The 18,872-nt window shown below is 33.2% G+C and overlaps 1 protein-coding gene across 4 annotated transcripts in view; it reads left to right on the top strand.

Moving 5' to 3' along the window:
* LOC118195793 (F-box DNA helicase 1-like) overlaps nucleotides 1–18,872 on the top strand; it is a 161,001-nt gene that overhangs the window by 80,403 nt on the left and 61,726 nt on the right. For all 4 annotated transcript variants that reach the window (XR_015042565.1, XM_085821821.1, XM_085821822.1 and 1 more), the window contains exon 9: nucleotides 5,534–5,623. Coding sequence is in view for 3 of the 4 variants with exons in the window: in XM_085821821.1 (XP_085677947.1) it covers nucleotides 5,534–5,623 (90 nt within the window). In the remaining variant the exon portion in view is untranslated. The remainder of the gene's footprint in view (nucleotides 1–5,533; nucleotides 5,624–18,872) is intronic.

The following is an 18,872-nucleotide window of genomic DNA, read 5'->3' as shown; positions in this document are numbered from 1 at the left end:
TTAAAACATAAGAACTGAAATGCCAGCTAATCAAGGCTATAATCACAATTCACTTAAGTGCAGCAAATTAGACATTATCATCAATAAGTTCATTAAAGACAAACGGTCATCGGTGAATAAAAGTAAAACAATCTTAAGACATAAAGAAATTAACCATTTGCCTTTATGTAAGTTACTCAAGAACCCCACCAAGGTGTCTTTTTCACTCAGCCTGGTACCGTATTAAATATTTTATCTTATCACCCTAAAGAATTTTAACATTAAAATAATCAAATTTATGTTTTTCAAGACATGTAGTGGAGTTTTGCAATTCTTGCAACATATTAAACAATATTAATGAAAAAATTAACTTCTAAATAATTAAAGCAATCTACCACAATAAAAAATTAGAAATCTCACTTTACTAAGAGCTTAAAATATACACTAACGAGCCAGAACATTATGACCATCCCATATTTTTTAATAAAGTTTGGGTAATGTGAAAAGCACATGGTTAGTTGGGAATGGTAATAAACTGCAGCTGGAGAAAGTAAGGAATCATTCTTGCTCTTACTTTTGCGAGTGAAGAGAAAGGCTGCTGATCTAAGCAAATTTTGATAGAGGGCGGATTGTAATGGCCTAAAGACTGTTCACAATCTGTCATTGTTAGTATTTATGCAAAGTGGATAAATGACAGTGAAACCAGCAGTAGATGCCAAGGTGTTGGACGTGAAAAAGGACATCGGAGATTGTCCTACTTGGTGCAGCAAAATCGGTTCGAGAGAGTGGTTCAGCTGACAGTCTAGTATAATGCAAGTCCAAGTGCAAGTGTTTCGGAACATAAGGTTCAACGGGCACTGGTGGATATTGGCACAGGAGTGGGACACTGCACAGCAAGCATCCCACTCCTGTGCCTTTGGCTTTGGCTTTATAAAAAAATTACTCCTGTGCCTTTGGCACTGTTGGCACAGGAATGGGACACTGCACAGCAGATGTCCCACTCCTGTGCATCTGTTGACGAAGCGTCATTGTCAACTATGTCCGGGAACATTGAGACTGGATCATAGGTAAGTGGAAGACACTCGTGCGTGGTTGTACGAATCATGATTTTTCATTCATCACATCGATGGTCATGTCAGGGTTTGCCGTCTTCCAGGCGAACATTTGCTCCCCCTTGTATAGCAGGTCATATACAGTCTGGTGGTGGTAGTATTATGTTTTTGGGGATGTTTTCTCATGGACATCTGTGAGACTCTTAAGGCCCGTCTACACGAAGCAATTTTCTCCGCCGACTTTCTCGCAGAGCAACAATTTTAAGGATCTCTACATGCACCAAAAATCAGTCATGTTCTCTGCCTCGATTTCAGAACTGGTGTTCACTGCTCACTAGCGTACGATAAAATCGGTGTCTCTAGCCAATAAAATTGCTTTGAGTGATCACAGGCTTGTCTCATCATTTGGAATAATAAACATGGCTGCATTTTGTTGGAGCGAAACTCAAATTTTTCAACTAATAGATTTCTATAGAGAAAATATTGTGTTGTGGGGCACGAGTAATGTAAATTTGAAAAATAAAAAATTAAGGTATTCTCTTACTTTGGTAAGCTCTGTCTTCGCCATTACTTTATACAGGGTGTCCCAAAATGACCGCATAAACTCTGCACAGTTAGATTCCTCGTTGGGAGTACATAAAAACTGCCCAAAGAAGAAACACCAAGTACAACTGTCCTGAGAGCCATTCAGGCAACAGATATGGTCCAAGCAGGCGATCCTCGAGTATGGGAGTTAATCAGGTGACGAAGTACATAGCTTCTCCGACACCTCCTATATGAGCGATCAATAGCCCAGTGATAAAGAGCAGAGCAGGTTTTCTCCGTGCATTGAGATCGTGGGTTTGATCACCCACCTTAATTTTGGACTTTCTGTGCCTGCAAGGACTTTTTAATTTAGTTTCTCCATCACTAAATTCGAACTACATGACTTAAAAGTCACTTTTTATTTTTTCGCCTACGGGTGTGGTGTTTATTGAATTTTAATGCCTTTCTTTTTATTTTTTGAATGGCCGTTGGCACATGTTTTAGATCTGGTGAAAACTTTAGTAGTTGCATGCCAGTTCAAAAGAAAGTCACAAGTCACAAACTCAGTTTTGTGTTGAGTTTTGCGAAAATAAATTACAGCCCAATTAATACAATATTGCTAAATTTTATTAGCTGATTAACTGATAGAGTCATATGATCATAGTTTTCAGACTGTATTAGTTATTTAATTATGCTGATATTAGTTTTTTAATGTTCAATAAATATACTAAAGACTTTGCACCTTTATGATATTTCTTATTTGAAATTTTTGCATTGAAATTACACTGTTGCTTTGTAATGTAGAACTCTTTACTTTTTATTACTACTCTTTACTCGTACTGGTTTGATATTCATGACGTTATTGTCTATTTATTCATTAATAAAGGCTTTGATTTAAAGCACAGTAGTTACTTACTTTTTCTGAAACATGGTTATTTTATTATTTCAAGATTTAAGTGCAAAAGTAGGAGTGCCAGAAAATTAAATTAAAAATAAATAAATAAATAAAATAAAAAAAATGAGTAATCTGTGTACTTATTAGTACACAAAGAAAAAGCATATTTTTTTAAAATTTTGCTGCAAACGAAATTTAGCAAAAAACCGAAATCATGCGGCATCATCTATAAATACTTTCTGAATTGTATCGTGTCTTCAATATGCAAGCAGGAGCAGGGTATTACGAAGGCACCATGAATTTATGGTCATTTGACCGAATTTCTGGTCCAAACGCATTTTCTTTCCCCCCCCTTCTGTAGCAGTAGCTCAGTTCAAAATTTTAGCTGCATCTATAGTAGCAATTTAAAGTAAAATAGTCATCCATTATTTTGACTATTTGACAACATCGTAAGCTTTGTTTAAATAATCATAGACAGTGTGATGCTGTAGAGTGTGGAAACACTTCTTTTCACAGTGATTGGCTGAATGAATTCCTGTACTAATGAGGAAATCATTTCGTGTGGACAGGCGAGCTAAGTCGGCTGAGGAAATTGCTACGTGTAGACGGGCCTTTAGTTGTCGTAGAATAGACCATGAAAGCTATGAACTATCTGAACATAATTGTGGATCGGTTGGACCCTTACATGGCATCTATTTTCCCACCTAAAAATGGAATCTTCCAGAGGACAACACCCCATGTCACAAGGCTCGAGTTGTGTTAGAGTGGTTCAAGGAGAATAAGGATGAATTCCAATTAATGTCCTGGCCGTCTAACTCACCAGATCTTAACCTGATAGAGCACATTTGGGATGTTATGGAGCGGCAGCTCAGAGAACTCGAACACCATCATATCGGAGTATGTCGACTTTGCATGATCACTACATGGGTATTTGGAACAGCCTATCACCAGTCATCCACCAAGAACATGTAGCATCCATGCGAAAGCAAGTTGTGACTGTTTGGCAGGCCGAAAGTCGCACAGTGCATTATTGAGTAGGTGGACATTATGTTTTGGCTCTTCAGTGTATATATAAGTTATAAAACATAATTGCAGTGGACTGAATAATTAAATGCTTTAATAATAAGGTTATGAATCATGTACATGTGTAGATAATTTTGGTGAAATTATATGTGAAATTGTATTTTTTTATATAATGTAACATAAAAATCTAAAAAAGCTATGCTTTGTCAGAAAAATAAGAATACAGAAGAACACGTATTTAAGTTTGAGTAAATGGCTATCTTGGTAAATTCGTGAGCTATTGTCAAGCTGGTGATGGTTTTGGCGATTGATTTTTATCGCCAAATTTGGTGAGAAATCTCCAAAACTGGCCAAACTTGGCAGCTGTTTGCTGACATTTTGGTCCGCCCCTTACACAACTCTAATAATAGTTATTGTAATTGAATAACTGTAATTAATGTATATATGCAACTGGAGTTGTATCCAGCCCTCATATGCCTTCCAGTAATTTCAAGTACTAGAGATTTCTCGGTGGCCGCATGAAAACTGTATCAGACTGGAGAAAGATCTACTTTCAGTTGTTATTTCAGAACTGAAGTCAGAGTGTGGAGATATATGAGAGAGCTTCACCTTTTAGATGCACTTTGCATTGTATTGTGTTTAACGTTCTTAGTAGTTTGAAGTGTGGCTATTAATTGTACTCTGTGGTACTGTGAAGAGTTGCAAAGTATTTATGTGGATTGTTCTAGAACTGTACTGTGTTCCTTTTAGTAAAAATAAATTTTATCAAGCTATCATCCCTTCTGCATTCAACCTCTTATGAACCTATACACACACAACAACAATAATAATAATTAAAGACTCTAAATAATTAAATTGGAGTGTTAAAGGATTGAAAATATTAAATAATTAAACAGCATATGTTCAATAACATAATTAAATTCTTAAATTCCTAACTTTCATTCAAATTAAGGTAAATTTTTCAAATATTCATCCATAATAAAAATAATAAATAAAATTACTATGTGTAAGAATATAAGCAAAACTAAAAAGGAAAAAATAATACAGCAGAAAGTACTATGTGGGTGACCCTCCCACTGTTGCTGTAAGATATTGGCGTAATTAGCAGACTCATAAAATTTATCTAAATGTATATTGAAGTTGACGAAAGGAAATCCTAACTGTTATACTGTTTGATTTTTTTTTTTTTTTTTTTTCTTGGAAAGATGTCCAGTCAAAAATAGCCCATAGTGAAACCAACAGAGCCATTTTCGTATTCTAAGAAATGGTCTTCAAAGGAAGGAAATACCATTTAAAATATTTTAAGATTCATATTTTTATAGGAAGAAGCTCTTAGATTATAGTGATGAATTAGTGATGTAGAGTGCCAATTTAAGTAAAATAATCCCTCAATGAATTTTGCTATGTTGTTAAAATACTAGTTAATAAAAACAAAACTGAATAGATGTAAAGCTAATGGTTAATTTTATACCTTTCATGAATTAACATTTTTTCTCTTTAATAAGAAAAGTCCCCCCCCCCCAAAAAAAAATCTTTTTTCTTTCTTTATTGAAATCCTCTCTTATAAATTGTGGCATAGCATTACTCACTTTTTACTCATTTGTTTATTTTGAATTGTCACTGGTAATATAAATTCTTAATAAAGCAGCTTATGTTATTTTTCATGTAATGGTAAATATAATCTGTATAGTAATTATTTGTGAAGATAAATTAATTTACAGCAAAAAGAAAATCTTTTACGCAAGCACGTTACTTTTATTAGAATTATCTCAGTTTTTTTCAAATGTTTTTATTTTTATTCTTTGCAGTGCTATCAGTCTGTTTTAGGTGCTCTTAATTTTTCAAAATAAAGTGATCTTCTATTCTATGTAGTGCTGTCAGTCTGTTTTTAATTTTTCAAGATAAAACAATCTTCTACATGTTTCTAAAAATTGTTAGAAGGAAATTATTATACTTGAATTTTTCAATAGATTCCTTACATATTTTTTAAATTTGTATTATTTCTTTTCATTCTGGTTTTTATGTTCTCTTTTAAGAATACATTATTTTATAATTTTAGAGCTGTTTGTGAACATGCAAAGAAAATTTTCCCTAGTAATGTTACTTGTCAGACTGCACATTCACTTGCTTTTGCAGTTCATGGTAAGAGGTAAGTAATAATTTATATATAGTAATACCTTCTTGAAAAAAATTTCTATGAAACTGCTTGATAGTACAGCACGTTGAATTACATTTAAAGCATATTTACATTTTTACAAATAAGGTTATATGAACTGAATTCTCTTCTGTGATAACACTTTTATTTACGTCTTTATCATCGTCAGTCTTTCATTGCATATAGAGCCTAACTTATCCATATGCCAAATGAAAATGAATTATACATTGAGCAATCTGTGGGCCATCTGGTGCTCAACATTGGCATTACATATGAAAATGAATTATACATTGAGCAATCTGTGGGCCATCTGGTGCTCAACATTGGCATTACATATGTATATATGTAATGCCAATGTACATATGTATATATGTAATGCAAAATAAAATAAAAAATGCATTTAAAATTCATATCATGTTCAATATGGATTAAACCACATATCTCCTCTCCCGCCCCCAAAAAAGGAACAGAAGAACAGTGTCAGACTGCAAGAAATATGAAAATGAGATTTATATTTTTTACTAAATTGTTAACAGGGTGTTGGTATAATGAAGAAGTAAATAAATAAAACAGCCTACTGACACAAAGTTTAAAATTTAAAAATAATCTTAGAAAAACAGTGTAAGTTATCGGTGTCTTTATCAGTGCAACACCTATAGACTGAAATAAGCAGAGCCAAAAATGCAAAATTGAAGGATAATAAACATAAATAAATTAAAAAACTATAAAAAATAAATAGATAAAATATTTTGAGTAGATTGAGTCCTAAAATAAAATTTATAAAAATTTGCAAAAAGAATAATCCAGTACTTGAAAAAACAAAATCATGTGCAAATTGTTTAGTCAGAATTGGAAATAACAAAAGTGTATGCAAATTTTGAAAACATGTATGCTTATAATATATACTTTATGTATATCATGTATTTATATATTTATAGTATATATTGGTGATGATTTATTTAATTGTATATAACTTGATATTAGATGAGAGCTTGATTAGCGAAGGCACCAATTCACTTTTTAGTCATGGCCAAGAAAAAGAACTGCATAGATCTGACTCAGTGAAAACCACAACTGTATGGTTAAAACGTCATTTTTATTTTGAAGAGGAATAGTTCTCCAGAAAGTACATTTTTGGTTAATTGGTACAACATTAGGTATGCTAAGCACGCCCCCAAAATTTTAGATACATAACCTCAAATAGTGAAGAACAGCTAGCAGATGCTAAGCAACACATTGCTGGCAGGAAGGTAAATTGATGAAAGAGGGTGTTTCTTTAGTTGCAGTACTACTTACAAGCTTGAAAAGTCAGTGTTTTAATTCCAAGCATCAAGCGATTGGGCAAATGATTTCGCATTGTAATTATTGCAGGAAAAGCATGATGTAATATGGTGCTGTAACATGATGTAACATGGTGCCTTGAAGAGGGGATGTATGCAATTAAATTTGAGAATTTAAAGGACCATTCCAGTTAAGCAATAAATTGTTCTTCATATTTTTATATTTACATACATACAAATATATATGTATGTTCCATAATGCCATAAAACACTTTGTACAGCTTTGTAGAAACATTTGAATAAATGAATATTTAAACCAGTAACAATTTAGAAAACTGAAGTTAAGCATTTAGTAATAGCAGGAAATTAAGAAACTGCAGTAATTTATAAAAAATCTGTAAATTCATATTTGAATGCAGTTTTTCTTGAAATGATTTGCACAGAAGAGGGTTTTGTTTAGCCTTCTCTTCAAGAAGAGCCATATTCTCAACTATGGGTATTTTACTGTATGCAGGATTTCTGAGGTTAATACTAATAAAATGTCTATAAGGGACATTGTCATGTTTGCTATGAAAAAAATTTTTCCCTTATGTTATTGCTGTAATGTTGTCATTATAAGATGAAGAATTGATTTTAATGATGTCAGTTTAAAAAAGGGTAGTAAGAAATATCGATACTTTCTGATTATCTGAACCTCCAGTTTTAACATTCAGCAGAATTGTCAAATTTTTGGTATATTTTTGAATTTTCATGCAAGACCACCCAATCCATGCAAGCATATTCATGCGTGTGTTCACATATTAATGGATCTGTATGCTTTATATTTAATCATAATTTTTTTTAATATCAATGTCTGTAAAAGTAAGAATATTGGCAATATAAATTTTTCTTTTTTCTTAAATTTCAGATTTTTTATAAAAATGTTTTTTTTTTTTTTTCCCATTATTAAGAATATTATCTCTTTTTACAAAGAGAGTGGTACATGTGAACCATAAAATTAAACAAGTAAAAATTTTTCTCCAATGAATTGGTGACCTTGTGTGGGGGTGCTGGTAGTCAGAAAGTACCAAAGTAGTCACCACAGTGGTGATTTGCATGAGTGAAGCTGCAGAAGGTTGTCAAATTACCAATGAAAATGCTTGTTACTCACATCAGATATTTAGGCGTGTGAAATATGTAGTTTAAGAAATACAAATAAATGAATCATCAGTTCAAACATTAGTTACAATACTGATTACAATTATGTATTTAAAAACATAGCACTTTTAACTCAGAAGTTGTAAGTTATTTTAAAAAGTTAGGTGATACTTTTTTCTTTTAAGCTTTAACATTAGTGGCGACCATGACACGACTATTTCTGTAAAGATGTTTCAAGTAATAAAAGGTTTTAAAAAAGAAGATTTGAAACAAGTTGTGGAAGAAAAAGGTGAATGTTTACCACCAACCATTACAATAGCAGTTTTAAAGGAATTATTTTAAACAGTGCAAAATACAAAAATGATCCTGAATTTGTCCAAGATTTACTAGCAACTGCTATTTTGGATCGAAAATTGTTAGAGCAAAGTGAAAAAGATAATCTGGATTATGATTTTCAAAAAATGAGAATAGAGCAATAACTTCAAAAAACAAAAATGGATTATGAACTAGAATTGGCAAGAATCCAAGCATAGAATCAGAGTGAGTCATTTCCATCTATTTCTGTTTCAGATGTAAATAGTTCGAAACAAAAGTTTACTTTGCATAGATTAGAATTTAGACAATTTGGGTATGATATTAAAGACTGGCTTCCTTTCTGAAGTCAGTTTGAGCAATTTTATAAAGATAATAATATTGCCCCTGAGGATAAATTTCAGTGCTTAATTCAAGCTACCTTGTCGGGTTCCTGCGCTGGAGAAGTTGTCGAGAATTTTCCGTCTATCAGTGCTAATTATGAAAAGGCTGTGGAAAGTTTAAAATCCCGTTTCGGTAGGGAAGATATTTTAGTCGAAGTATACATTAGAGAATTATTGAAATTAATCATAACTGTTCAAACTAAGGAAAAATTTTCATTAACTTCTTTGTACGATAAATTTGAATCTTATTTATGTGTTTTGGAAACGTTAGATGTGACAACTGATAAATGTGCCTTTATATTATATCCAATAGTTGAGGCTTGCTTTCCTGCAGATTTTCTTAAAAGCATGGAATCATAGCAATTCTTTCGACACTAAAACGGAAGCAAAGGGTTGATTAAACAATTTAATGCAGTTTTTGAAATCGGAAGTAGAAGGAGAGGAAAGAGTATGCTTAGCTCTAGCTGGTTTTGGTTTAGGGAAGCATCAAGATAATAATAATAATAAACCAGTAAAAAAGAAGCATTCTAGTGCAGAATGTTTACATAACAAGACACTAACAGCTGCAGCGCTATTGACAGCTGCTTCTGGTTCCAAGGCTGGGAATCGTGCATTTTTTGTGATGGTAAACATTTGAGTTCTGACTGTTTTTCTGTGTAAAAAATGAGTTTATTGGAGAAGCAAAAAATTTTAAGGAAAAAGTTCTGCTGCTATGCTTGTTTATCTACAGGTCATACAGTTAAGAAATGTTGAGTTTTCTTAAAGTGCTTGATTTGTTCTAAAAAGCATGTGCCTTTAATGTGTGATGTGCTTGATGATTGTTGTACAAATCAAATCTGTACAACCAAAAAAAGAAGAAAAACCGACAGAGGGCGACGTTAACTTGTCCAATTTCAAAAGACATGCCCCTAGAGTTTTTCTTCAAACTTTGAAAGCGAACCTTATTTCTGCTGGTACACAGAAGACTGTAAGATTACTTTTAGATTCAACTTCACATAAATCATGCATTTTAAAGAATGTAATGGAAGAAATGAAGTATTTGCCAGTTCGTCAGGAAAGTATGGTATATTCTCTTTTCAGGAGTGTTTTAACAAATGAGTTGAAGCATAATTGCTATAAAATAAAATTAAGAAGTTTGAATGAAAAGTTTACTTTCAATTTTGAAGTCTTGGATCAAGCTACAATATTCAGCCTATGTGTAAAGGTCCTGGGATTAAAGAGCTAGAAGAATATAACATAATTTTAACTGATGTTGCAGTTAATTGCGAAACTGTTTATATTCTCGGAGCTGACATAATGGAAAGGTTGTTAACCGAAAATAAGAAAATTTTGGCTTCAGGTCTTGTTGCTGTAGAAACTAGTTTAGGATTAACATTAATGGGTAAGGGGCCAGTAGAAGAAGCTTCTAATGAAATTTTAGCAATGGCAGTGACATCAATGCTTATAAATGAAGAAGTTTCTATGGAGATTGGAATGAATAGAAATCAATGATCCTGTAGAAAAGAAATCTAAACATGAAGTTGATCTTCAGACCAAAGAATATTTTTTAGAAACCGTTACAGTAAATAATGATGGTCGGTATGAAATTTGCTTACTTTGGGCTGATGATGAATCACCTTTACCTGATAATTTTAGTTTAGCTAAAAAGAGGCTTGAGTACACTACTTCGAAACTTTTGAATTCGTTAATCAACAATATGAAAATGTATTTTTAAGTTGGATTGATGAAGGTATCATAGAAAATGTGTCCACTTCTGAAGTGAACTCTTATGGTAATTACTTACCTCATTGTCCTGTCCTAAAGGAAAGCAGCAGTACCACACCTATTCGTCCAGTGTTTGATACTTCAGTGAGGTTGACATCTCTGAAACAATGCTTGCAGTGCAGTCCTAATTTGACCAAACTTATTCCAGATGTCCTACTGCAATTCAGAGAGCGGCGATATGGAGTCATAGCAGACATTAGAAAAGCCTTTCTCCAAATAAGTATTCAAAAAGAGGATAGAGACTTCCTGCGATTTTTATGGTTGGTAAACATGGAAGAGAAAAAGCTCAGAGTTTTTCGACATGCCAGGCTTATTGCCGGTGCAAAATGCAGCCCTTTCCTTCTGGCCTCAGTTATTGAGCACCACTTTGAAAACAGTGAAGATTTTAAAGCTACTTTTAAAAAGAGATTGTTGCAAAGTTTCTATGTTGACAATGTCATTACTAGTGTTGACGCTAAACAACAGTTGGAAAACTTTGTTTCCGAATCTAAGATAGTGATGTCCAATAGCGGTTTTGACCTAAGAGAATGGGAGTATTCTGGTGAGTTTGACGGAATCAACGATAAGAAAGAAACACATGTATTAGGTCTGCTTTGGAATAAAGAATTGGAGACTCTGAAAAATCAATGTGGGATGGCTGAATGACTTTAATTTGGTAAAGATAGCAAAAAAATGAAGTATGTTATCTGCGGTTCATAAGGTATTCAATCCTTTTGGTTTTTTCTGCCCCGTTATGCTCTGTCCAAAAATAATGTTACAAAAGTGGAAAAAAAGTGTCAGTTGGGTCAAGGAGTTGACTGGCGAACTTTTGAACTAAAGATTTCTTACAATGGCCTTGAAAAATTAAAATGCTTAAGTGATATTGAAATTCCCAGATTTATTCAAGTGACTTCAGAAAATTTAAGTAATTGTGCTATTCACACTTTTGTTGATGGCAGCAAAGACGCTTATGGAGGAGTTACATTTCTAAGGATTGAGAACAACGGTCAAGTTGAATTGTTTATTCTTGCTGCAAAATCTCGAGTTGCTCCTGTAAGAGGGGCAACTATCCCAAGAATGGAACTTTTGGCAACTGTAACTGGGGCTGGATTGACAGATTCAGTAACCAAAGCCCTCAGATGGGAAAGAGTTAACAAATATTTCTGGAGTGATTCCACAATAGTGTTTGCATGGATTAAAAGAGATGAAAACTGGTCTATTTTTGTGCAAAACCGCGTTAAGGAGATCAGAGAACTCAGTAAACCTTCAGCTTAGAAGCACGTTCTTGGAGAAAAGAATCCTGCCAATCTGCCATCCAGAGGTTGCAAAGTGAAATATCTAATTACATCAAGATGGTGGGAGGGACCACACTGTATAAAGATCCTACAGAATTTCTTAATAACGTAGATTCCTGTAACCACCATAGCTGAATCGAAGAAGAGATTGAAAGGGAGAAGTTGAAAACTACTAGCACGGTGACAAATAATGAAACCATTTGTGATAATAATTGGTACTTTGTTTTTCTAATTATGAGAGAATCGTACGTATGATCGCCTGGATTCTTCGTTTCAAGTATAATTGTACAAATACCGAAAGCAGGAGATGTGAAGAATTCAACATAATTTCGTGAAGTGGAGTTAAAGATATTGTGTATGATTTAAAAGGAATCCCTTGATTTGGAACATGATAGACTCAAAAAACACCAGGTATTTAAAAATGATCGTGTCATCTATTGTATAAAAATCTATTGTATAAAATATTTAGAGGAAGGATAGTAAAGATTTTCTGAAACCGGTCGTCCTTTCTTCAAAACACGAAGTTGTGAAACGACTTATTTTCTCTGTTCATGTGAAGAATTGTCACGTAGGTAGTGAGATACTTCTGAATCTGCTGAGAGAAAAATATTGGATTCTTAACAGAAGAAAGACTGAAAAACATTGTGGATAATTGCACAATCTGTGAAAGATATAGTCCAAGGAACATGGAAACGATATGCTCACTCCTTCCTGAAAATTGTGTTAAAGATGCTGCGGTATTTCAAATTACAGGGGTTGACATGGCTGTCCCTCTGTTTCTAAAAGAAAATAGAAAGAGTTGGGTGTTAATATTCACTTGTGCAAGTGTACAGAGCAGTACATTTTGAGCTAATTACTACCGCTTCCGCAGACGCCTTTTTAATGGCATTTCGAAGATTTATAGCTTGCAGAGGAAGATGTACTATTGTATATTGTGACAATGGATCTAATTTTGTCGGAGCAGCCAATTCATTAAAACAACTAGATTGGAACTGTATACAGAAACATAGAGTCATCAATTCGATTGACTGGAAGTTTAACCCACCGACTGCCGCATGGTGGGGCGGTTAGTGGGAGCGACCAATAAGAATATTGATCTGAAAAATCTGAAAAAGATGAGCAACAGGAAGCAAGACTGGAAAACATTGGAGTATGCACTGCTCAATCTTGGCAAACACTGATTTTAATCTTGGTGCATATTATTATGATTCAATTATGATTTCAGTCTTCATCTGAGTATAGCCATTGAAAAGATAGATAAATTGTGCCTATATCGCAGAGTCCTCAAATTTAAGAATGAAATACCCAGAATATGCTGCGTGGGTGGAAAAGTGGAATTGCCAGAATTAGTTTCACCACTTGAAGCATTGTCAAGCTTGGTATAAGGTAACACAAGCTAACCAAAACATGCAAAATACGAATAAAGAAAAAACATTATAACAGAATTAAAACACAAACACTTTCTTTCCTTTAAGTATCATTGCAACACATGCCAGGAAACAGATAATTTCTTATAAAGTATGGCACAACAATGCTTTTTATATGTCGCCTTGAATGATTCACTATTTTTTGATTTAATGGTTGGCTTATGGCGTTTAGAAGGAGGAGGTTATTTGAAATTTTTTAAAAATTTTAACTGTGTTCTCTTAGAATGCAGAACTCTCCACAGCAGAAGTGCTCTTATATATATATATATATATATATTTAAGATAAATTTAGTGAGGTGAGATGTTTTGCTTTGATTTTTGATATAATCAAGGGGAAAATGTTGGCTTTCTGCTGCCTTTAGCTTACTGTAATTCTAATTTTAAAGCACCTTGGCTTTTTTTTTTTTTTTTTTTTTTTTTCCAGCTGTTGCAGCTAGCTGCTTTTTCAAAATCATCAGTAACTTTGCAACACTGCATCATAGTGTGCTTTGAAGCCTTACTTCCAATGCATTTTCTATTTTCTTATCACATTGTTTTATTTAGTTATATTCTGGAAACAAAAGTAGTTTCATCTGAACTGTGTGGATAATTTTTTCAAATTAATTTAAATAAATGTTATCATAACTTATAAGCTTTTTGAGCCTGCTGTGAAACCTTTCAAGTTGTCTCAACTGTTAATTTGTTGTTACAAAGTTCTGTAACAAAGTTCAGGATGTTGTTGGCACATACAGAACAATCACAGTTAAATCAAAATTATTTCTTTTTACCAGTTTTATTATTTTTGCATTTCATTGTTATGAAAATCTAAAAACATTTATCCTAAAATATTCTTATGAAAATATAGAGATCGTTTATGCATTTTTAGAAGGATTTCACTTAAAAACAAATAAATAAATAATAATAATAATAATAAGGTATTTGGGAATAAAAATGTCTGACAACAACTTATTATTTGAAATAAGAAATATTGTCAGCTACTTATATTCATTCTTCTTTCAAAATATCACATATAATCAAGCTGTGGATTGAAGGATATGTTGTGCTTTCTGAAGAGAAATAATTCTATTCCATAATTCAAAAATATTAGAAAATACAAGGTATTAAAATTTCTAAATGCAAAATAAGCATCGTTATTAATCAGAAAGTGAAAACCCATCAATCATTATTTCTGCATGGAAAGAAGACTTCAAATGACTACCTGAAAAGAGTATGTACTTTTTCTAACTTTTCTAATGCTAAATTGTTGGTAGCGAGAAAACCCATCTATGAAAAAGTCAGTTGCAAAGTGCTGCTTTAAATACACTCATGTCCATAAATTAAGGATAATTCAGAGTCACGCGGTAATCAAACTCTAAAATAAATATATCACCTGTAAAATCACTACACACATCTTCAAGAATCATATGCAAATTTCAGGAAGTAACCAGATGACACCGATGGTACGTCACAATGACGAGAGTGTAAGAGAGTGAGTGATATATAAGGAATACAGGCAAAGAAGTAAAATTTTTCGCAGGCGCTTTATAAGCACTTCAGTGCAATAACCGAAGAAGTTATGACACAAAGAACGCATTTGGATGATTTTTTAAGTGGTAGAATTATCAGCCGTCTGGAATATGGGCGTACCCAACCGGAAGTATCAGACGAACTTGGAATTGCCCAGTGTCATCTCCAGGCTTTGGTAACGATTGTGAGTAGACGTTACAGCACAGGTCGTCCCAGAGTTACAACGCCGAATGAGGACCGGTATCTGGCAGTTACTGCCAAACAAAACAGGCGGAGCACAGCCTCAGACCTGTCTCGTCAGCTCTCTTCAGCCACTGGTACGACAATTTCAAGGCAGACCATGTACAGACGCTTAGGGCAGATTGGTCTGTATGCTCGTAGACCTGTCAGATGCGTTCCACTTACTGCAACTCACTGTCGCCTGCAGTTAGCCTGGAGTAGAGAGCATGCATTGTGGACACCGCAACAGTGGGCTTGTGTGATGTTTTCCGACGAGTCCAGGTTTAGCTTGTAGTCTGATTCTCACCGGACTTTCATATGGAGAGCTCCAGGTACCCGTTACCACCAAGAAAACATCATTGAACGACACCGTTACGGTGGTGCAGGAGTGCTCGTTTGGGGTGGAATTATTCTGGGTTCCAGAACTGACCTGCATGTTCAAATTGGAACCATGACAAGCCAAATCTATCGGGACGTCATTCTGGAAAATCATGTACGTTTGTTTCAGGGCGCCATGAGCGCACAATTTGTTTTTATAGATAACAACGCCCGTCCTCACCATGAAACATCGTAAGCGAATGCTTTCAATCGGAGGATATCACCCGTATGTACTGGCCAGCATTCTCACCGGACTTGAATCCAGTAGAGCACGTGTGGGACATGCTTGGCCGACGAGTTGCAGCCCGTCAACCTCCTCCTACATGTCTATCGGAACTTCGGAGAGCATTGCTTTTTGAGTGGTGTAATATCTCCCAAGATCAGATCGATAATTTGATACTCAACATGCCTAGGCGTTGTACGGACTGTATTGCATCGTCCGGGAGACATACAATATATTAACAATCATACCAGCCATGTAATATTGGTTTTTTTGTACATAGTTTTTTTTTTTTTTTTTTTAATTTGCTAATTTTTAATGGAGGGAAAAATCGCTAATTTTTTTAATAATATCAAACATATAACATCTTTTTTTTGCTCTTTACCTTTTGTTTAATAAATAAGCTTTACAAATAAGTCAAATTTGCTTTGCTTCTAACTCTTCCTTTGCCTGATTTTGCATTATCCTTAATTTATTTACATGAGTGTAGATATGTAGCAACAATAAATAAACTAATTAACCAAGATTCACTACTTAAAAAAGCTAAAGTACATAATATTCAACAGCTTTTATTGAGGCATGTGGCTCAATGCATACCAATTTACAGAACTCTGAGTGAAAACTGTTTTGTGGCAAATAAATGGAAGTGGGAGCAGGGGTGGGGGAAGAAAACTTTATTATTGAAAACTGAAATAAAGAAATAAACGTACAAATCTGGTTCTTTCAGTGCAAAGAAAGTTTCAGTAAGAGATTTAATATTGTAATGAGAATAATGTAAAAAAAAAAAAGTTAAAATCAATTCAGTACATTGTTGAGAAACTTTTACGTTCAGTATTTACAGAAGAAATTCTATTTGTTTATCCCATTGACTTTCAAAGAGTGAAACGTATTCAAGACTAGTCATGCTTCAAAAAATACCACAGTATTCCTTGAAGAAATGAAGAATGATACAGGTATTGCCCTCTTTTTCTGTGTATTTCTGCTAAGTTTCCTTATGTTTAACCTATGGTGTGTTGTGCCTTTTATTTCTTGATAAGAGCTGTCTCTCAGTACCAATCTACTACACTTAATGGACTCTACAAAGTAGTGGAAAAGGAATGGAAATCAGCACTTTTGGAAATTTTATGAAAAGTCCTTCTATTGTAGACATCACAATGCAGACTAGTTCAGGAAAAGGGCTTTCAGACTGAACATTTAAAAAAAGTACTCTTTACATGTTAAACATTAATTAAACAACCCCTAAAATCATTCTAAAAATGTATCAATACCCTCTGTATATATGCTATATGTTTCTGTTTAAAAAAATGAAATAATATTTTTTGCAGCTTTTCCGCACATTTGCAGATATTATTTTACTTGCCATTTTTCCACTATAAAATATTTATTCATGAAAAATACTTTAAAAATTAAAATCGCAGATTTCAGAAAGTCTTCTTCTTCTTTTTTTTATTTTTATTTTTTATTTTTTTTATTGACTGCAGGTGTCAGTACTACATCACTGAGAGTTTGGGAAACACTGCTTTGGATATCTTGTGGATCGGTAGATTTGCATTATCAGTGCTATAAGGTAGAACTTAAGTATCCCAGATAGGAAACATTAACAGTATAATCAAATAATGTAACACGTAGTGGGCATGAAGTTGTCAGATGTAGTGGTGTTAAAGGTGTTTTTAGTTTTTAATGTCCATTATAGTGTGTTAAATTTATAAAATGCAATGTTTACTTCCACGTTTTACCAGTCTACTTAAGGAATTTTCAAAGCAGACTGTAAATAAAGTTGTTGAAGGATCATAGTGGTTGTCAGCTGTATTGTTACAGATGATGTGCTTTTAATTGCACCGAATTGTTAATATACATATTTGTTGAAGTTAATTAAAGGAATTTCCTTTATACTCATTTAGCTTTTCTTAATGTACTATGACATGTATTCATCGCATCAGTTATTTTAATTCCCTTCTTGTTTAAAGAGTCATTTTAATTGTAATGTGCACTTAATTAATATAAATCTGTAACTATTTACTAGCAATATATTGTCATTTTTACAAAAATAAAATTTCAATTGAAAGAGCATAAAATTAAAAATTTTTGACTATGGAAGACTAATTAATGAGCACTATTAAACTTAATGGCCTCCTCATTTTGTGTTGTTGATATTAATTGATTTCTACTTGTGTGGCTCTTTGCAAGTCTCATGTTTATTATAATAAACCATCTCCTTTATAATACGCAAAAGAAGATATTTACTAATCATTAAAAAGTACAGCTGCATTCAGTTAAATGTAGTATGCTTTTAAGTTACTAATATTACATTGCTGAATTTTTTAAATTTTTTTATTGGAAGGTTTCTGAGGTAATTGCTATAGTATTGATTTTCTGTAAAATAAACTTGATTTTACTTTTTTTGGGAAGCTTTCTGAAGTAGTAGCTTTCTGTAGTATTGATTTTCTGTAAAATAAACTTGGTTTTACTTCTATTGTGAATGCTATCATACTTTGTAGGAGGAACTTTGTCATCTTTATAAATTATTTTTCATACTTAAAGATTGATTGGTACTCGCCATTGTCAGCACTCTCCAATATACTGCCAACAATCTAAAGCAGATTTAAAAAAAAAAAAAAAAAATCTGAGTGGTATTGCTTTAAAATCGCATTGAACATTGTAATTCTTGGCAGCTTATATCTGCTTTTTTATGAACTTCAATAAATAAGAAGGCAAGCAAGTTGCCTTTATCCAATTCCCAATTCTTAATCTTACATTTGGCCAGCAGTTGTTAACATTAAGTTTCCATCATTCATTTTTGGTCATGTACGATAACTGGAACTAGGCTTGGCAAGTTTCTTCCATAACAGAAAGAGCTGTGGATGAAAATGGGCAGTCCTCTAAACTAATTTTTGAACTTTATAACATGTTTAAAATATATTTATAACATGTCTATGTTTTATTCGCACGCAATACTGTTATATTGCTAATTTAACTTTTATTTTGTATATAGTTTAACTAACCTCATTTCTATGTTTCAATAACCTTGTTGTTTTACTTCTTTGTACTTCCTAACTTGCTTGCAGTGAGTTGTTTAAAAACACATGATATTTTTCCAAAACCATCAATGTGTTAAAGTGGCTAAGGGAAGTGTATCTTAGAATAGCATTATTCACAGTATAAAACTTGGTTATTTGCTTTCTATGTAGAAAGAACTTGGTGATCAGGTGAATAGTATCTGAGAGATGAAGCAAGTTCTGAAAGATCTCATCAAAGTTACACACAAATCAAGTTAATGCTGACTGTTTTCATAATTATCATAATGTTATGCATCACAAATTTTGCCAACTAGCTAAATTGTGAA

Source organism: Stegodyphus dumicola, chromosome 8 (genome assembly GCF_044657685.1).
Source record: "Stegodyphus dumicola isolate Sdum_Otavi_A_Nest chromosome 8, ASM4465768v1".
NCBI lineage: Eukaryota > Metazoa > Arthropoda > Arachnida > Araneae > Eresidae > Stegodyphus > Stegodyphus dumicola.
Note: the sequence above shows the minus strand (reverse complement) of the source record. Positions and strands in the feature narration are given on the sequence as shown.